At 37.1% G+C, this 22547-nt stretch overlaps 1 protein-coding gene across 1 annotated transcript in view; it reads right to left on the minus strand.

Annotated features, from left to right (window-relative positions):
- Positions 1–339: 339 nt before the first annotated feature.
- Positions 340–22547, minus strand: part of KCNH5 (potassium voltage-gated channel subfamily H member 5) — a 291655-nt gene continuing 269447 nt past the window's right edge. The window contains exon 11 of the mRNA XM_090272071.1: positions 340–1287. Coding sequence (XP_090128197.1) covers positions 340–1287 — 948 coding nt within the window. The remainder of the gene's footprint in view (positions 1288–22547) is intronic.

The raw sequence follows: 22547 nt of genomic DNA on the forward strand, positions 1-22547 counted from the left end.
CGACCCTGATTCTTCAAATATTACATTGCCTTGATTAACAAAAATCATCCTTTTTAAAAATTATAGACTAGAGATTATAAACAAAAGCAAGGTATGCATGCAGTCAACTGCATAATATACAAGCAATATCTATGTTTTCAATAATCATCTTTGGCAGGCCAGAATCCAGCTGGACATGCAATATTTACATATCAAAATCCATATTATATTCATCATATTGAAAGGAAGTGAAAATATATATGTATATACTGTATATACACATTTCTGTATATAGATGTATATACTGTTTTTAAGGTATTAACAAATATATATGTGTGTGTGTATATACATATATATAAATTAAAAGTGGATTTCATCTTTGTCAGATTCAGGTGACTCAGGCCTAGAAACACTAAAAATATCCTGACATGGTATTTGGGGAGGTACTTGGAGCGGCATCTGGGATTTGGGAGAAGAGGTCTGGGGCACATTTTTTTCTGAGAGTATTTTTAAAATTTCTGCCACCTGCTTCTCCAAGGCAGTCATTCTGCAGCTTAGGAGCTGAATGTCCTCCTTGAGTTCGTGTTTGACTTCCTGCAGTGTGGTCTGTAAGGCTTGCTCAGGGATGGGATAAAAGGGGTGCTTGGCATCAGCCTGAATGGGGCTGTGCTCAAGCGGACTGCGCACCTCACCGGCCTTATCCAAACGAAGGTCACTTTTTGTAATCCCACTGTCACAAGAATCTGTTTTCCTTAATGGATTTTTGGTCACACTGTTCTCTGAGTCACTGCCCTTGGGGTCCTCCGACAATAGCCCCATGGACTCAGCTTTTGTGACATTATTCCAGTCTTCCTTTTTCTCCTCATGGGCTCCCATATTATTCTTGAGTCGCAGCCACCCTTTCCCATTTCCGTTCTTCATTCTTATTGGGCTGTTGACTTTGAGACATTTGGGGTCAGCACCGCCATTGGGCTTGAGTTCCATCGCATCACGGTTGTTTTGCTTGAGGGACTCACTGGTTTTCACGTAGGCCAGAGATGTCTGAATGGGCGTGATCTGTGACACAGTGACCACACTGGTGCCGGTGATGGATGCTCCATTCTGTAAGGAGCGGCTTTCTACCTGGAGCTGGTTCCGCTCAGGGTCGCTCTGCGTTGACCCTTGATTCCGCAGTTCCTTCTGCTGCTTGAACTTCTGGAAGAGCTTTCTGACCGGGTGATCCACAGGGATGCTGAGAGTGACTTCATTCTTCTGCCGGAGGCGTTCCTCCTCCTCTTTCTTCACATCACTGATTTTACGGAAAATGATCTGTGGTGGGGCAGAGATATTGAAAATATGATGATAAAAACAGATGAATTTATAATTGTGTGACACCATACCAGATGTACTTGGCTTTACAGAGGAAATCCTTGAACATAGGGCAAGATCATTTCCAAAGGGAAAAAGTATTCCAATACTATTCAGCACATGCAATGTACTTAAAACTCAGCATAGGACCACTGACTGAGATTACTTAGCTTACTTAATTCTAGGCGGTGGTGGGTGGGTGGGTGGGGCTGGGGTATAGTGAAGATAGAACTTTATAGAGGTACCTGCTTTCTAGCTCATGGTTCTATTTAATAGAAAATAAATACATATATATTAGTATATATATGTGTGTATACACATATGGGTAAAGAAATATATAGTTATCTCTAAAATTTATTTGTAATACATCACTGTTCTGTATGTTTTTCTTTAATATATATGATTCAAAAACATCTTAATATCATCTTCTGTTTAAGATATCCAGGGTATAAGAGTACTGAAAGGTTAGACAATTTACCAACAAAGCACCTGGGCTGGGTATAAGGAAGGATTAAATTTATTCATATGGTCCCAGAGGGCAGAGGATCTAGAAGTAAAGGCTTCTGGAAGGTAAATACCACCTCTATGTCTATATTTAAGTTCAAGCTGCTGTCTAGTAATTGACTAATTTGAAAACTCATATACCACACACCACTAAGATATTCAAACAAAAGTAAGGACATTGTCCATGTAATGCTTTCATGAAGTGGGAGGTTCAAATCCCAATATTCTTCAAATTCCCATACTCTTTAAATTTTAAACATAAAATTAAATACATAGTGTGTGTGATGTTATTTGTGTCCACAAATAAATAAGGACATTTTTATGAAAAAAGCATATTTTGAAAATAATATTGCAGACTTATAATTCCATCAAGAGGAATAAAAATGTTAACTATATAAGAAATTATAACATATTATCAGAGTTAGAAGTAAATTTAATAGTGTAAGATTTTTTGCTCAGAGTCCTTCTGAAGAACAAAATAACTGCAAGTGAAAGCTTTAAGGAAAATTCAAAGGGTGTTAAATGAAGTGCTTCCAGAAACAGACAATTTTATGATAATAGCAAAATTACTTACCTCCACTGCCCTCTCTCATTAAGTTTTTGGTTAGATTAGAAATATATGAGAAGAGTCTCTGGCATATAACAGAATCTCAAAATATGTTGGTTCTGTCCCTTGAACTCTCATAAAACACTTTGTGTTTGAAACCATTTTCATCACCTCTTGAAGATTCAGCTTCCAGGAGAAACATATAATCATTGATTTTATACCAGAAACCAATAGTAATGGTGGTCTCTGTTAACAGAAAAGTGAGGGAGATAGCAGTTCTCTAAGAGCATGTTTTAAAAATTGAGATTGATGGACTAAATGTAGCTTATCATGTGGTAGTGATTTGAAATTTAAAATAAATATTTTCTAAATTCAATAACTATATGTAAAGATCAGCATATTTTTTTTTCCATTCTAGTGGCACAGGATATTGAATCTTTTAAAAAGATGTAATACTGATCTCCAAGTCTGACATCAAAGCTCTAACAGTTTAATTAGAAGTCTTTCAAAGGGCTGACATGTTCCTTGTATTTCCTAAGTAAACACAGCTTGTTCTAAGACTTCGAGATATTAACACTTTTTAAAAAAAAGATATTAACACTCTTTGGGACCAGACAGATCCAAACATGGAAACACAGACACTTTATTCTTGTTTTATCCCCTATCACCGAGAAGGCACTCACTTTGGTTCTATGAACTGACATGAGGGAACTAATGTAAATAATTGGCTACTACTCAGCTCTTACCTTTCCCTGGTTTTATTTATTTATTTATTTATTTATTTATTTATTTATTTATTTGTGTGTGTGTGTGTGTGTTTTTAAGATTGTTACTTAGCCTTTCATAGACATAGCCCAGTGCAATGTGGTAAGTGACAATAGCCTTCCCATTTGGGAAAAAAGGATCTATTTCAAACTATCAGAGGAGGAGGGTAGGTGCTTGACACATAGGGATGTCAGATAAAATGCAGGATATCCTTGCAATATTTAGGACATGCTTATACTAAAGAGAGTACATTATTACTCATTGTTTATCTAAAATTTAAATTTAACTAGGTGTCCTGTATTTTTGTTTGCTAAATGTGGCAGACTTTCTGGTATGTAGTATATCTCTGTAATGGCCATGTGTACTACTATGTGAGGCTCATAATTTATGAAAGATTTGAGGTCCTGGCTGTTGTGGCTCAGTGGATTGAGCAGCGGCCTGCGAACCAAGTGTCGCTGGTTTGATTCCCAGTCAGGGCACATGACTAGATTGCATGTCAGGTCCCCAGTTGGGGGCGCGAGTGAGAGGCAACCACACAGTGATGTTTCTCTCCCTCTCTTTCTCCTTTCCCCTCTCTCTAAAAACAAACAAATAAACAAATTATTTTTTTTTTAAGATTTGGGGGTCCCTGAAGACTGTGGATTTGTGGACACCTGAGGTCAGAAGCTTTACATTTAAAATTTTCAATATAATGGCTAATGATTGCTTACAATTATTGTGTGCTTACCAAGTTTGGGATGCTTGGTGATTTAAGAGTGTAATATGCCCAAGTAAAACATCAACTTAGAAAAGCCTTTTCCATCTTTCTTGACTCTCCAGCCCCAGCAGCCAAGGTCAAACACAGGTGCTTGGGCTATTGAGAACAAAGACTCCAAATGCCAAACTGTCAGAGGGTCCTGACAGTATGCACCAGGGGACAAATGCAATAGAGCTGGGGTAGCACATTTTCCCACCAAGAAGGTGTAAAAGGAACTGAGAAGGATAAAGATATTAGGAGACAGAATCCTAAGAGTGCTGCATATTGGTCCATTCCCTCTACTCTCCACTCCAGGGGACAGGGGATGAGGTGATAGCAGACATGGCTCCCCTGAGGTTGGGTGGTATTTATGAACATAGAGGCAGGTCCTGTATTCTCATCTGGAGCTTGAAGAGCAACAGAACCTACACATCTACTGTCTAGAGCCAAGAAAGCAGGTGGGAAAAACAGGTAGCCTCACTGGAGTGCAAAGATTACTTATTGTGTAGCCTAGACGGGCATGGCTAGGATCCCCATGGGCCCAGGAAGCCACATAGAAGTTAACCAATTGTGATTTCTGCCCCCTGAAGGCCCCTTGAGGCAAAGGTACCCCCACAAAGTAGAAGAAGTTATTACACCCAATAGGAAACATACTGACAGAACTTTCAGACCATTAAACATGCCCCTCACACAATAAATAGAGTCCTAGAGCTGGTTTGGCTAGTTCAAAAAAACCAACACTATGGATTAACCAGAAGCCCTCCTTATCTCACTCCCTACCCAACCCCCTACCCAACTCCCCCCCCCCCCACACACACAAACCTCTCTGATTAATAGGCTCACAGGCAATCTTGAGCCCAGTGAAAGGAGAAGCAGTTGCAGAGGAAGGGCCAGAAGGAGAGAGGGTCATGAGGCAATTTCTTACCTGAGGTACAGAATTTGAACTGGAGCCTAACTGAAAACAAAAACACTTGCATTTGATCAACTATTTACCATAACCAGGTTTTTAAATCAAAATTAACTCTAAAAAACATTACTGGGTTGGATAGAGTTTGCTAAATGAGACTAAATTTATCTTATATCTTTTGAATGCAGAAGTGAAATTATGACTAATTGAAAAATAGTTATAAGAAGTTTACATATAGGAAAAAGATTATGTCCACACATGTGTTATCTAATTTAACTGTCATAACTGTTCTGTGAAATAAATCCTATTATTCTCATGTTAAAGAAGAGCAAACTAAGGCACAGAAAGTTTAAGTGGTTTGTCTTAGGTTACACAACTAGTAAGTGCCTAGGATACAAATCCAAGGAGCCACATTCCAAACAGTTTACACTCTACTGCAGCTCCTTCGAGTAACTGACACTTCCTCCTGGACCCTGCAAAAACCCAGATAGTTAAGTGGGTGGAATAGGTAGTGATACAGCAGTTTTACACCCAACCAGTAACCCTTCACAAAGCATTTGCCATGGAAAACCATCCCTGAAAGCAGCCAATTGAACAAAGGACTGAAGCCCTGTGCTTGTTGAGTGGGGAATAGAGGGAATGGACCAATATGCAGCACTCTTAGGATTCTGTCTCCTAATATCTTTATCCTTCTCAGTTCCTTTTACATCTTCTTGGTGGGAAAATGTGCATGTCTTATGCATAAGGCACGATAGCTCTGTGTTCTGTCTTGTTTTAAAGAGTGCACATGCCACAAATAAGAAAATAAAACAACAGGGAAGCCTGAAGTAACTCACTGTGTTTCTAAAACATTAAAAGTAATAGCCTCTCTCTATAAATCCTCATAGTTTTGAAGATAAACTTTATGACCCTTAACTCTAAATGTGAACAACAATGTATTTGTATTGTTAAGGAGCTACATTTCATCAGAGAAATAGCATGGCAATGATTCTACATTACCATACAAGCATGAGCATTCTCAAATATATTCTGCAGAATCTTTCCTTTTAAGAAATGCTTTTTACTTTTTACTTTTTAATTAGGCATAAAATAAAATGGTTCAACTTAATAAGAGAATGGAAGATCAATAAATTTTATTTAGTTAAACCCTATAAAAATAGCATGGTTTTATTCAGATTAAAAAACCTACATGCTACTCTTTGGAAGTTGGAAGAATATGCAAACTTATTGTTAAGAGTTTTCATAATCTAATTGATTCTTACATAGGCAATGTGCCACACAGCGGTAAAATGTTCCCTGCTAATTCAATACATTAGCTACATAGATTAATTTTACACATTTATTACATGGACATGATGATGATTTATCTCTAGAAACAAACAAACAAACAAAAAGACTCCCAAAATATCATTTTAGAAAATGTTAAACAATATGAGTGAAGTTCATAGGAGAGCAATGTAAATGCATTAAACCATGTACAATAAAAGAAAAAGTGTATATACATGATTATCAATGTGGTGTTAAAAGAAATCAGCTTTTTAAATCTAATTTTGAGGTTTTTTCTTCAGTATTAATAATTTAGAGCTTCTTGCACTTGATGTACTCTGTGTCTTTTATTTTCCCCCTAATGGCAATCAAATTGCTGATGAACATGACAAAAAAATTGAGGACAAAATTAAAAAAGAAAAATCACGAATCAGGCTGATTTCAGCCACACATCTATTGGTAGAATGCACAATAGCTTGTACTGTTTCTATGAGTAGAGAGGTTTATTTCATTTAAGCTTTTCTTCTACATGCTTCATTATGTTCAGTGGAGCTCATGCTGGAAGGTTTAATTTATTTAAATGATAAAAGCTTCTTAAACTTTACAGGAAACATGGCCAACAGAGCTTTCCATTTCAAAAGTAGGACATTTGATCATAAAAGTGATAGCAAAATTGAATAATTTGAATGTGTACTGAACTTTGAAATCCAATAAAGGCAAGGAAAAAAGAGTTAGAATCATTTGTTTAATGACATAGATTCAGTATTTTATAATTTGAAGGAGAATAGCTTCCATGTTTTCTCTCAAATGGCCCATCACTTTCCATATCTGTGAGTCTAGGGAATTGACTAGGAATTTATTGGTAAGTGTGATCAAATAGCAGCTCCTGTTCCTCTGACTCTATGGGATCTAGTTGGTTTGGTTCTTTGCTTTTATTTTTTATTTGTTTGTGTTTTCTATTTCTATAAACTTAGTCACATATTCTAATTCTAGTTTTTTCAGTCCATTCCAACCTGAACTAACACAGAAAAGCATTATATTTATTAAAATACTGTCATACCCATATCAGAGGCTATAAACTCTTTCTAACAAAGGCCACAGGCTTGGAGCTGTGGCTGGCGGCCATTCAACAAATTCAGATGTGTGAAGTAAGGGTAAGGATGACATATTGGGACTTCTGGTCAAGATGGAGATGTAGGTAAATACGGCTCACCTCCTCACAATATCACATCAGAATTACAGCTAAACTGCAGAACAACCATCTACTCATAACCATCAGGAGTCAGTTTGAATGGATGTCTGACAACTACAGAATTAAAGAAACCACATCCATCCAGACTGGTAGGAGGAGCAGAGATGTGGAATGTGCTGGTTTAACATCCACATGTGATGCATAAAAATCTGGGAAAGATATCTTGGGAATGAAGAGTCCCAGCCCAACACCAGGCCTTCTAGCCCAGGGTTCCAATGCCAAGAAGATAAGTCCCCACAACTTCTGGCTGCAAAAGCCAATGGAATATGAGTTGGTAAAAGAAACTTCTGGAGTCCCAAGGAGTTCCTCTAAAAGAACACACACATGGACATATTCAGACGCACTCCCTCTGAGCTCCAACACCAGGGTAGCAGCTATCAGCTTGAAAGGCACCAGTGGCATACAGGGAGGAACTAAAGTGTGTGGCATCAAGACGAGAGCCGGGGAATACCTTTCTCCCAGACAGAAAGGTGGGCAGGAGTCATTGTCTCTTTTCTGAACCCTCTTACCACAGAGCCACAGAGCTGGCAGGCAGATGTCATATCTGAGACTCCATCAACCTGGCTAACACTGTTTGCCCTGTCCTGGAGATACCCTGAGGCTCTGTCCCACCCAAGTTACAGGCCCACCCAAACTGTTAACAGTGGCTTTTCCACATGAATGGTTGGTCTTGGCTCATGCTTCATGACTGCCTAAATCCTCTCAAACATGCAACAGCTGGCCTCAGTGAGTCCCCATCCCCCATATCTCTTGCTCAATGGCCCTAGGCCTGGCATAGCACCAGCCATCCTTGGTTCACAGGTTAGCTTCACCAGGGAACCTGCAAAACCCAACACAAGTAGTAGCAGATTCCCTCTGCAGAGTGACCCCAGGCAGAACACAGTTAGGGATTGACCTTGGCCTACACCATACAGAAAATCCCAGAGCCTCAACACCCAGCAGACAGCTACAGACTATGCTGAAGTACCACCACCCTGCTGCTGCACAGCTGATACTCCATGGAGGGTGGAGGTTGGTGGTCAGTGGTCACAGCCAATCCTTGCAGCCGACTGGCCTGGGTAAATACCTCCCATTGACCTGACAACAGCAATCAAGGCTCTATTACAAGAGGAGGTTGTACTCAGACCCCACAAAGAATTCATCTTGAGGACCCAACTTGGGTGATAGGGGAGGCTGTGACACTGGACCCTACAGGACACCTACTACATTAGGGAGTCAAACAACTCAACCTAATACATAGAAACAAACACAGGGAGGTTGCCAAAATGAGGAGACAAAGATACATGGCTCAAATGAAAGAACAGATCAAAACTCCAGAAAAAGATTAAACAAAATGGAGATAATCTATCTGATGCAGAGTTCAAAACTCTGGTTATAAGGATGCTCAAGGAACTTAGTGAGGACCTCAACAGCATAAAAAAGATCCAGTTAGAAATGAAGGATACACTAACTGAAATAAAAAACAATTTACAGGGAGACAATAGTAGAGTGAATGAAGCCAAGAATCAAATCAATGATTTGGAATATAAGGAAGCAAAAAACAACAAATCAGAACAACAAGAAGAAAAAAGACTCCAAGAAAAAAAAAAAAGTGAGGATAATGTAAGCAACCTCAGGGACCACTTCAAATGTTCCAACATTTGCATCATAGGGGTGCCAGAAGGAGAAGAGAGAGAGCAGGAAATTGTAAATCTATTTGAAAAAAAATAATGAAAGAAAATTTCTCTAATTTGGTGAAGGAAATAGACAAGCAAGTCAAGGAGGCACAAAGAGTCCCAAACAAGATGGATGCAAAGAGGCTCACTTCAAGACACATCATAATTAAAATGCCAAAGATTAAAGATAAAGAAAGAATCATAAAATCAGCAAGAGAAAATAAGTTAGTTACCTACAGGGGAGTTCCCATAAGACTGTCAGCTGATTTCTTAAAAGAAACTTTGCAGATTAAAAAGGATTGGCAAGAAATATTCAAAGGCATTAAAAGCAGGGACCTATATCCAAGTTTGCTCTGCCCAGCAAAGCTGTCATTTAGAATTGAAGGGCAGATAAAGAGCCTCCCAGACAAGAAAAAAACTGAAGGAGTTCATCATCACCAACCATTATTATATGAAATGTTAAAGGGGCTTATTTAAGAAAAAGAAGGTGAAAACTGTGAACAGTAAAATAGCAATAAATACATCTATCAACAATTGAATCTAATAAACAAACTAAGCAAATAAGAACAGAGACAGAATCATGTATACAGAGAATGTTTTGATGGTTGCCAGATTAGAGGGGGGTGTGGAGGAATGGGTGAAGAGGTGAGGGGATTAATAAGTACAAATAGGCAGTTACAGAATAGCCATGGGGAAGTAAAGTACAGTATAGGAAATGAAGTAGCCAAAGAAATAGATGCATGACCCATGGACAAGAATGATGGTATGGCAATTGCTGGGTGGAGGGGAGAAAGGAGGAAAAATCGGGACAATTGTAATAGCATAATTAATAAAATATAATTTTTAAAAAGATGATGTATCACACTCTGTTTTGAATTATGGTATCCTTGCTTTACTTTGGCCTCTCATAAATCTATAAGCTCTCCAAGGGCTAGTGTAACTGCAAAACCAGTTCAGAATGGTCCTATTCTGTTTAGCAAGATACGGAGTTGCTTTTCAGACCAAAAACCACATGTCATGCAGCTGAAGCACATGCAGAGGAAAGAACTTTAATTTCCAGCAGCATTGAAACCAAAGTCTTGCCCATCCCCAAAACATACACAAGTGCGCGCGCACGCGCGCGCACACACACACACACACACACACACACACACACGGAACCAAAAAACTGGGGCATAAGACCAGAGCCCTTTCATAAGCAAAACATCCATTCTTGAGGAAGATCTGTTGCTAGAGCCCCTTACCACAAATGGACAAAGCTCCAAGGTCTTTTCATTAAAACCTGCCCAGCCAGTGCTCCGGAATACCTGTACCCCTTAATTTCTTAAAAACTGGCCCAAACCCAGGATCGGGGATTTTCACCTTTGGAGCTATAGGTTTCTTGTTTTCCTTGCTTAGAGCTCTGCAAATAAAGTGACTAGCTTTTCCACTGCAATTCTCGATGTTTAGTGTTTGCCTCTGGTTACATCAGGTAGATGAACTCTTTGCGTTTGGTAACACAAAGGATGTGTTATGATCTAGTTCAGCTTCTTAGGTGCTAAATAAACTTTGAGGCATTAATCAATTGTTGATGAATGCAAATGGAAGGGAAGAAAGGGAGTTGAGTAGAACAGGAGAAAGCAGGCGGGAAGGGAGGAAGAGCAAAATGTATCACCCCAAAATATGTGTCTTTGGCACAATTATCCTGAGCTGGTTATTTTTAAGAAACATGAGGCACAGGAGAAGCTCTAAAAACTGAGTAGAAGTTATCCTTTTGTAAGAGACATTTACATTTATAAGTGAAATCTCTTTTTGTAAGAGTGTCTTCCACCCTGTTCCCAGAAGGGAAGGATGATTCTAAATCTTTAGAAACTCTTTATCAGTGGAGAGGAAATGACTTAAATATACATAACAACCTTGCTTACTGTGATTTTCTAGGTAACCCCATCTCCTAATAACTGGCTTCCACACCACCCCAAAAATCTACTTTTGGTGTTAGCTGGAAATGCTATTTAAGGAGGTATACATGTATACAAAAGTTACACTTGTTATTAAACTTTTGTTTTTCTCCTATGAATCTGTCTTTTATTTTCAGCCTAGAAGAGTAGAAGGAAAAATGTTTTTTTCCTCCACAGAAGGAAGAAAAGAAGAAAGGGAAAAATGTTATATATTTTTATTTTGCTAATGTAGATAAGGGTGATAAGATGCAAATACAGAAAGAATTACTGATATAATTCCTGAATTTACTAGTGAAATGTTCTAGCCCTTCTTTCTCTTTACCATATAAAAGATCATTAATCTGAATTCTCCAGTTGATCACAAATACGAAAATATACTTTTCATAAGGAACAAAACATAGGTTATAAACTTAACTACTGATGTTAGCATAGCCTTGAAATAGTGTTGATTAATACATCTTCTGTTTCTATTACTAAAGGTTTTTAATTTTTTTTAAATAGCAAAAGAAGGAAGATGAGGTCTTCAAATCCAAAAATTTTGCTATTCCAAGTTTAGAGTCACTGTCTCAAATATTTCATTAATCCATGAATTGCCCTCGCTTCCTCAACCTCTAGCCTCATTTCTCTTCATTCCATTCTTTGCTATTGCATATCAAATATGATAGTGTCCTAGGCTAAAAAAAAAAAGTCACAAAATAAAATTAAAACTCTTTAATAAGGTCAGCAAGCCTACTGTGGTTCAGTTAAACCTTCCTCTCCAACCTCCATTTTCTTCACTTTTTACTTGACCTCTACACACCAGCTATAGTAGGTCACTTTGTAGTGGACAGTTAGACAGGTGTGAGCAGAGTAGGAAGGACAGGCCAGGTATGGAATGTCACCAAGGTGGAAAGCCCCAGGTGCCTAGCAGTGGGGAATTGTAAGGAGGAACCTTTCCCCCAGGGTGACCTTCCCTCCTCTAGGGAAGAAAGGTCATGCAGTTTAGACCTCCTGACCTTTCATATCACTGGTCATGCGGTTCAGACTCTCCCATGACTTTTCCTCCCCTGGTATGCCACTAATCATGTGGTAGTCTCCCTTAGAGGAGAAACAGGGGGGCAGAAGAATAGCCTTATACTGCTCCCATACAAGCCCTTGCATGAGCACTCCCTTAAGCATTAAGCCTTCAAAGACTATGAGGGTCTGACCCACATGAGGTAATCTTAGGAACAAAGCCTCAAGTCTGTTGACCACAGAGAAAGAGTGTTAGTCAAACTAGAGATAACATCTAGGCCTCAATTGTGTTTCAGCTCCAGGCCCAGAAAAGTAGCAAGGCCTGGCAGGGCAATGCATGGCTGATATCAGAACTAGCTGAAATGACTACTGACCCCTTGCCCTGACATCAACCAAGCAGTACAGGCCACAACCCTGAAAGGATATCCCTGGAAAGCTGATGAATATTCCATTGAGATCCTCCCCTAGTACCTCCCCTAAGATCCCCACCTTTATAGAGCAGATAAAAACTCTCAGGACACAGGACCCTATGAAGCTCTTTCTCTCTCTGAAGCATGCTCATGCCTTCCCCCTTTCTCTTTCCCCCAGACACTTTCTTTCTGAATTTCTTTTTCCTAAGTTTCAAGGGCCCTTCTTTTGCCTCTGTAAGTTGTTTGCTGAGCCCATGCAACCCAGCTGGCTCACTTTTTCCACAGTTCACTTATTCTATCTCTATGACTTTCTAAATAAACTTTTACCTGTATTTGAGTCCTGACTCTGAATGCTTTCTTAGCCAGAATTCAAGCACTGAGGTTGCTGAACTGAGGTCCAATCACCAGTAATATCCTGGGGCTGTTTTGCTGCTAACAACTTTGAGGTCCAGAATCTATTTGTGATATTGCACATATTGTTCTCTTCTCTCCTCACTTGCTGGGGAACTCCTGTTAATCCTTTCATACTCAGCTTTAATGTGCTCTTTATAAGGTATGACCAGCTATATAATTTGCAGGGCTCCATCAAAAATAAAAATTCAGGGTCTCTAACATCATACATATCTGATCTTTTCTGTACAATGACTTTACAATCTTATTTCTTATTTTTCCCCTTCTTGATTATTTTCCACATTTGCATAAAAGCCAACTAACTCTTCTCTGAGACCACCTGTTTCTTCTCATGGCTCACTAAGTGTTATCACCACTCATTACTAATATTCTGCTTTCTAGTATCTTTCAGAAGAGCTCAGCATTAGAAGGCCATGACAGGTATTAACTTTACCAAATGTATCGGCACTGAAAATTATTTGTCTCCATCCTTCCAAGTCTGAAATATCAATTTCCTTACTTATTTCCACACTTATTTCCACTCCTGTTAAGTCAATACCACAAATTTTAGAATAAATGGTGTCAGAGTCCTATTATTGGTATTTAAACTAATACCCAGTAGCATTGCAATTGCCATTTATTTGTTAGAATTTGAAAGTTTAGAAGAATTAAATTGTTTTATTCCTAAATTCTTAGCATAGAATTTTTAGCACACTCAATTTCAAAGGAACAAAACTGACAAAGAAAACCATCACCATTATGCTTTGCTGGGTATGTAAGAATACAGTCCCCAGTACTTCCTGCGTCCCATAAGTGAACCATTAGATGATACTCTCTTTGAGAACATAATTATTCTGGTCACAGTAGTGATTGTTTACACATGTTTCCATCTTAGAATCACTGTAATAAAATACCATGATTAGGGGAACTGTACTAAGTATTTTCCGTGGATTATTTGCTCACTTAATTTGCACAATCATCAATTTTCTAGATTAAAAAAAAATTGAGGCCTAAAGAAATATAAAAAATATTCTCTCAGTCTATATAGCCAATGAGTAACAAAGCAGGGTTTCCAACCTGGGTCTACTGGACTTAAAGACTAATTCCTGATCTAAATTTAAGAGAGGGGCAAAGTATTTAAAGGATCAAAGGGCTGGGAGAAGGACATGAAATAATGAAGGAGTTTGAATCACTTGAATAATGGGGTATACCAAAAGTCAAGACTCTAGACTGGAAGTTTAACACACAGAAGGAGATGTATAATATGAATATGTAGTGGGATTTTTCAGTATGTAAGTAGAAAATAACATTTAACATTTGGCAAATGCGATACATTTTACAATCCACTTTAGCATATATTACCCGATTTTCTCCCCACAACTCTATGAATCAGGCAGGGCAATTATGATAATCCCTATACAATAGATGAGGATCAGAGTAAGTTATGTGACTTGCCTAAGCTCGCTTAGCTAGTAAATGGCCACACTGGGACTGAAACCTATTTCCTAATGCCAATTCCAATGTTCCTCCCACTATTCTATGCCAACATACCAAATGCTATGTGTAATTTTGTTTTGTAGTTTACAATGCACTTTCAACTATATTACTTTACTAGATGTCACCTGATACTATTTCTTTGTCCCCAGGAACACATTTAACATGGCCTTAGCTTTTGCCCTGTAAGATAATTGTTGTGCCTCAGGGAGAACAATTACTGAGGCAGGGTGGTTACAATACTTTTAAAGTTATTTTTTTTTCCACAATGAAAGCAATTTCTACAGCTTTTGTTTGGAAAACCAACCATTTAAATGTGCATTAATTTTTGCATTTGATTTCTGACTGATACAGACTGAGTTGGTAAAGAGTTTTTCTCTACCAGAGTATTTATTAGCTTTTAGACAGATTTAGAAATGTATTATCTAGTTTAGATAATAGATCACTACTTCAATCTTTTACAGTTGGAAACAAATTTATATAAAATGAAAATGAAATAATTTATGGGTATTTCTTAATTTTGTGGAATTTGACAACAGAAACCCCAAAGAATTAAAGTGATTAAACACTTGTATGCACATCCAGCTATTCAGAGCTGGATCTAGAAGTTACTTTTCCTGGTTCCTAAATTCACTCTTCATTTCCCCCATGGCATATATCTTAATTCTAAATTAAAACTGTGCAATAAAATTTTAAAATAAAATCTCAGAGTCAGGAGGAAAGGGTTAGAATACTATTTCTGACACTGACTACCTATATAAACTTGGCCCTTCTACACATCAGGTGTGCCTTAAGATCTATTTAAAGTAGATGAGTCTCAATTTTATCAGTATGATATAACTATTACACGTAAAATAGAAATCAATAGCCACATCTAACAAGTAGCAAAACTATAGCATATGTTTACCCTAGTGCAGAATTTTCTCCTCTTTCATTCATCACTTGGCTTTCTGAACATTCCAAAGCAACATTAGACACGGAAGTGACTTTGCCCTGTGTGTTTGGACCATCTCTACTCTATTCCAATTGAAAAATTTGTTCAATACATTTAGATTATGCAAAGGAGATGGTCAGTTCTTGCCTTTCAAAGACTAGAAAATAGTGTACCATATATACTATGTTATGCTTAATTTAGTAAAAAGCTACTAGAAACACAACTGGTGATTAGTGCCACTTCCAACTTCAAAACTTCCTTTGCAGCAGACCTGATATTTAGGCGATCTAGCAGAAAGAATAATGATGGGTCATTTGGAAATTAGAGTTCCAGTCATAGCCAGGGCTCTAATCCGCTATATTACTTTGCGTGCGAGTTCTATAATCATTGTGGTCTTTACTTCTTTTATTTAAATAGTGATGATGGTATTGGACCTTTTCTTCCCAGCATTAATGTTCTCCAAATATATGAAATAAGATCATTACCTGATGATAAAAATGAATTTTTTTTTTTAGTAAGACAATCTACTTCATGCTCTTTAACTCACTTCCAAAATAACTTCTTACCAGATGATAACACATTTACCTCATTTTATATGTGTCAAAATTCCTTGGACCGAACCCTACTGAGGCTTTTATGACCATCAGTGACAATTATAGATCTAGGATACATGTGCTGCCTTTATTTGTGTTTTGATTCTGCTTTTCCTGGAGGCAACTGTTCACATGCTGTGCTGAGAGATAATGAAAAATTGCTGCTAATTACCAGGGTTTTGGCTTCCAAACATTGCTGGGCAGTAATTGAACTGTAGTGTCAAGAGTTGAGCATTAGCTAATAACTCTGTCCCTACAGTGCTGAACTATAATTAGTTATTCTAGTCAAAGTAGAGTATGAGAATCTATCTAGCTGTTTCTTTAGTGTTGCAATTGCCAAGAGCTGGAAACTACAATTTAAAAGAGTTGAGCTATTTAAGTGATTGAGATAGGTCAGTACACTTGCCCACAAACATGCATACACATCATACACACAGCAAAGCCAGCAGAGGCCTCAGAAGAAAAGCCTGAGCCATCATCATTGGAAAGTCTTATTAAAGAGATCTTAGCTCTGCACATTATGGAGCACAAATTGTGAAAAATTGTATATGAGTGCTTTACTTGAAGCTTCCTGTATAAATATATTTATATAATTGGTACCAAATCTAATACTTGTTAATTAAAACATGTATCTGTGAATTATTCTACTTGGAAATATCTTTATATAGTCAAGATAGATGTCCCACTGCCATATTCTGTTTATTAACTGGAAGTGCTATCCTTGGGTGAAAGGACCTCATATTTTATATATTGCCATGATGGAAGGCACTGTCTCCTACTAACATAACTTATAAAATACAGGCAACTTGAGAAGAGTTTTTGTCTTACTTTTTAAGAAAGCAAAGATTATATTTACCTACTTGATACTTCAGAGTTTGGCTCTGAGGGAGAGATAATCTCTGGAGAGAGAACTGATTATTTTTACTTGAGTATCACATAGAATAAAATAGGAAAATATGAGACCTCGTGGTTTACTGAGGACATCAGAGTGGAAGGATGGGAATCTGAGGGTTCATATTTTTGAGGGTCAGCTGAGCTCTGGGCACATAGAACACAAATATAAATGACAAATAAATGCTGAGGTATACCATATTTATGGTGGTTTGGAAGACTGACTAATGTTAAGATGGAAGAAAGTATTCCCTCATTGATTGGTTGATTTTAATCCAAATATATATTCTAGTAGAATCTCTTGAAGACATTAACAAACTAATTCTACAATTTATTTGGAAATGCAAAATCAGCACAACAACTAAAGCAATACTAATGAAGAACAAAAAAAATGAACGACTTATACTACCCATTTTTACTCTTAAAATTATAATAATTAAAATAGCGTGGTATTAGCACATGTCTTAACCCATATGTTATAACTGAATATTATAAGCTGGGTGGCTTATAAACAACAGAATTTTTTTTCTCAAAGTTATGGAAGCTGGGAAGCCCAAGGTCAAGGCACTGGCAGATTTGGTATCCTGGTTCATGTATCTTAATCTTTATCTCACGCTATAAACAAAAATCCACTCTAAATAAATTGTAGATCCAAATGTGGAAGGTAAAAATTGTAAACCTATTAAAAGAAAGTATAAGACAAAAGTCTTCTATACTTTGGGATAAGAAAAGATTTCTTAAACAGCACACAAAAAGTGGTAATCAAGGAAAAGACGGACACTGACCAGAAGGGAAGGGGGAGAGAGATGAGAGGGGAAAGAGGGGGAAGGGTCTAGTCAAGGAACATGTGTAAGTGACCCATGGACATGGACAGCGTGGTGGGGATTGACTCTGAGTGCTGGGGTTGCTGGGCAAGGCGGAGGAGAACAATGAGGGGAAAACTAGGACAACTGTAAAAGAACAGCAATAAAAAAGGCAAAAAAAAAAAAAAAAGAAAAAGAAAAAAAGTGGTAACTATACAGGAGGAAAAAGAATAAGTGAAACTACATTACAATTAAGACTTTTATTCTTTGAGAGAAATCATGAAGAGAATCAAAAGACAAAGGCAGAATGAAAGGTGATGGATGCAATACAAATGCTCAATAGAGGACTCATATCCAGAATATTTAAAGAATTGTTACAAATCTTTAAGAACAAAGACAGATAAGTTCAACAGAAAAATGAGCATTTTACCCCCAGAATTACTTAAGTGGCCATTAACTATATGGAACAGTGCTCATCTTAAGTAAGTCTTCTTACATGGTTATGTTCAGTTTGTAAAAATCCATCTATGTATGAGCTATATTTCAATTAAGTTTTACTTAATAAAAAAGACCTTTTTCCATCCTCAAGGATGTGGCAGGATTAGACTCTTTCATTAGTATGTTACTACAATGAAATGGAGTAATTCACTGAATTATAAGTCATTAAAGATTTGTAGGAGTCCCTCCCTATTATGGGCAGGATAGGCTTATAGATACTGAGGATACAAGAATGAATAAAATAAGCTTGCTGGTTACAGTCTGGTAAAGCATTAAGCTATAGAAACAGGTAATTTTCAACACAATATGCAAATGCAGAGTTAGAGAAATACACACGATTCTAAACAGACTAGAACCACTTTAATTGACCTTCACTTAATCAACCTAATTAGCTTAACCATCATCTTCCATTCTCTTGGTAAAACACACTGACTGGTGCCCACAGCACACCAGAAACTATAGACTGGTACACCTGTGAACTTCTACTTCACATCAGTAGAATTGCATGCTTATTAATAGTGAGTTGTATATGTGTTTATCAGTAAAGTCTCTTGCTGCACTTAAAGAAACCAAAATTTGAAATTTCAGAGTCTATATTATGGTATGTTTATATTAAAAGAGATTATTAATAACTTAAAACATTAGAAATTGAATGTTCATTTTTAAACTTTTAAGTTAAAACATCTATCTAACATTATTTAATGAAACAACCAATTTTTAAGCTACATAAAATGCTTTCATAAGAATATAAGCTCTGACTCTGGCCAGGTGGCTCAGCTGGTTGGAGCATTGTCCCATACAACAAAAGGTTGCAGGTTTGATCCCCAATCAGGGCATATACCAAGGTTGTGGGTTTGAGCCCAGTTGTGGTATGTACAGGAAGCAACTGATCAATGTTTCTCTCTCACACTGATGTTTCTCTCTCTCTCTCTCTCTCTCTCTCTCTCTCTCTCTTTCTGCCATCCTCCCTCCCTTCCTTCCTGTCTCTCTAAATTCACTAAACATATTCTTCAGTGAGCTTGGCTCATCTTGGTTCATATATTCATTAGTTATGTGAATTTGGGTGTTACTTAACCTTTTTGCACCTCATTTTCATTTGTAAATAAAGATAGTAATAGTACTTTCCTTATATGAATGTTGTTAGTAATAAATACGTTGTTGTATCTAAAGAACTTTGAAGAGTGCTTGTACATCATTTGCATTCTCTTGATTGGTGTTTGTTGGCAATACTTCTGGTTCTTATTACATCAGATAAGAGAGGCTGTGGTACTAGAGGTACAGGAAAATAAAATGGATCTTGGAGGAAAGAGTGACTAATGATAGTCAATTAGGTGAAGGCAATAACTTTACCTAGTGTAGAGATTTAAGTAAAACTTAACAAACCTTTGAGTGGGATCTTGAATCATGAGTAGGAATCCAACAAAAGAATAAGAGCTATAAGGAACTCTGGGCAGAGACACAGCTGGTAGAAAGGTATAGAAAACTAAGAGTGTGATGCATCTAAAGAACCTTGAGATGTTCTAAATGATTGAAGTCAAAGGTCTCTTGTACTAGGAGATAGAAGTTTAATCTAGAATGGTAATTTTTTATTTGCTTTTTTAAATGTCTATTCTTCCTCAAAAGACAGTAAGTTCTATGAGACCAGTCACCACTTCTTCTTTTTCTTCAGATTATACAACCTCCACACTCTCCTGGTTCACCTAGTCACAGGCGAATGACCAGCCTTCGTCACCGTATCTGTATCCTCTTTCTCTTCCCAGTGTCTAAATTTCAGAGTATCAGAGATTTTAGCATTTTACAATAAGTAACAGTTATATTCCAAAGAATGACATTTTTAAAAATGCAGTTATAGTCTTTTCCCTAAAATCCAGACTCATATATCCATGTAAGGCATCTAAACTTGAACACATTTTAGAGACAGAAAGTGTTGTCAATAATGATTCCAAGACAATTGTCCTGGGCAAAGTGGAACATATGGACACCACGTATCTCCAATTACTCACTCAACATTCCCACTTATATAGCCAGTAGGCATCTCAACCTTAACGTGTCTCAAACTCTTGGCCTTCATACCTGAGGAAGAGGATTGCAATTGCCTGGAAATCCTGAACTTTAACCTGGAAACAGTATCTAGGTGAAACTTGCTGTTGTCTACTCTGTGTTCTAGATGTGGGAAGAGGGTAAGATATACAGTCAATCTCTATGACAGGTTACTAATTTTCACTGAACTGTTTCTTCTGCTTCCCTTGTGCAAAGCAAGATGACATTTACCAGCCTCCTTCAGAAAAAGGAGTTCCCATATGACTGAGCTTGAGTTAAGGCAATGTGAACAGAAATTATGTGCATTATGTCCAAGCCTAGCCTTGTATAATTTCCCAGCAGTATTCACTCTCTTGTTGTCAGCAGGAAATGAAGGACGAGTGCATTTAGGCAATGATGCACCCCCCAAATTGGAAGGATTCTGGGTATCTGAATCACTCAGTGAAAGACTTCCCACCAAACGCTTGCTTTGGATTGATACAGAAATGAGAATTACAACTTTATTGTGTTAAGATACTAAAATTTTGGGGTTATTGATTATAGTAGCTGGCAGTTTCTTTGCAAAAAAACTGAAGGACCTCCTGTGAATTTCCAGTTTGATTTACTCTTAGTGTCATATAAATATTACTTTATTGAAATAATCTATACTCTGCATGCCAATAAGCTCTTTATTTTTTTTCCAGATTTTGCAAGAATAGATTCTTTTTCTATACATTTATTTTTATAGTTTTAAATGAAAATATAGTTTTGGATTTAATAGATTGTATTCAAGAAGAGAGATGAGGATAAAGAGATATTATCCTTATTTTACTAAAGCGAAAATAAAGTAGCTGCTAAAGTACAGTTATTTAATTTCAAGCATTGCCAGAAAAGTAGTAATTCCTATAGACAAGATTATCATATTTCCTTTGATTGTTATGGAGAAAATAATTGCAAGAGAGAAAAATCAATAACTTTACAGCATAATGTTCACCATGGATCAATTACTACAATCAATGCCATAGTAACCAAATTACATGACTCACATCCCTTCTCTATCTTCCTTTTATTACTCTTCACTATATGGAAAAAACTCTCCAAATTGTTTTATCTTGTTTAACACAGAGAGAATCAAGAAACCTCTTTTCACATCTAATCAAGAACAACAACAAGGGAGTTTTTATTTGTTAGATAAATCTGAGAATATAATAGACTCACAGAAATCTTCATTCCTACTGGGATGATAGAATGTACAATTAAAATGTGTCTTTATTGGTACACAGATTTCATCCCCTACACAAGGACACACATATGTAGTTTCCTTGGTAGATAGCAGGTAGAGCAAAATTACAAAGGCACACTTTCCAATTGGGTGATATTTAACTATATTCTAAACAATAAGTATAGATTTGTAGGAGGTGGCTATAGTATGTGACACTTTTCTAACAATTTCATTTTCCCACTTACTTTATTTGTAAGAATTAAAATTTTTGGAATTGTAGAAATATAATTACTGACCAAAATTAATCATATCGATGAAAAAAACAAAAGAAATAAAGAGAAAATGCCACTGCAGTAATTCAATATTGTTCTCTTCCTTTTAAAATACAGTATTAATTTGTTAGCTATAAGCTACATCGATTTCGCAAAGAGCATTGATGGTGTTTGTACATCGAATGTGGGTATATAAATGTAGTACAATTTTTTACTGAAATTCAAACCTAAATTGTATTTATATGCCTTATGTGACACTTGTTTTAACCTTCAGAAGAAATATGTTGTACTGAGCATGAATGCCCTAATTATAATACTTGTGGGAATTTTACCTAAACGTTATAAAATATTCTAAGAACACCATTATCATGGGCCTAGGTATGTTGCAAATATACTTTTTAAAAACAGCACCCAAAAGAAGAGAGAGAAAAAAAAAATGATCTCAGTGGTATAACACAGATTTTGAGAAATGATTACCAATTGCCTCATTTCCTGCGATTCTGCCCTACTACCAAATGAATCTGATAAAACCAGGATCCTGAATCATTCCTTCGACTGCCCATTTTGACTTACATAATCAGGCTGCTGTGTGCACCCCTCTGAATGAAACAACCCCATCATACATATAGGGTACATGTCCAACATCATCTGGGTTTCAGTGGATATATCTTGTTCTTGGTCAATTTCTTCTTCTGCCTCCCCCTACCCCCCAACTCTTTCCACCAAGGGACTATTTCAAAGAAATATAACTGTTCTCAAAACCCACCCAGATCCCACCCTCTCACTCTTTGCAAATGGTCATGCCTTCTTCATTAGGTAATCGGGGCAAGGTGATCAGAGCATTCAATTTATTGACTTTCACCACCTAGGCATTCAATACCGCTATGCTTCTGCCTCTCCTCCTTTCCAACCTGAGATAATGAAATGTTCTTCCTTCTGTTTAAAGCCACCTTTTTCACTTTGATTCTATATCTGAGGATCTGAATATTCCAGGACTCTTCTTCACCAATTATCTGTATATCTTTTAACAGCTTTAACTTCCTTTCTGTTAACTCCACCTCAGCTTTTAATTCCTCTCTTAATCCTGGTGAAGGAGATTCTCAAAATTCAACCCTTCCTTCAACTTTGCAGCT

This window comes from Furipterus horrens, unplaced genomic scaffold (assembly GCF_987537825.1).
Source record: "Furipterus horrens unplaced genomic scaffold, mFurHor1.1.pri manual_scaffold_3, whole genome shotgun sequence".
NCBI classification, from domain to species: Eukaryota; Metazoa; Chordata; class Mammalia; order Chiroptera; family Furipteridae; genus Furipterus; species Furipterus horrens.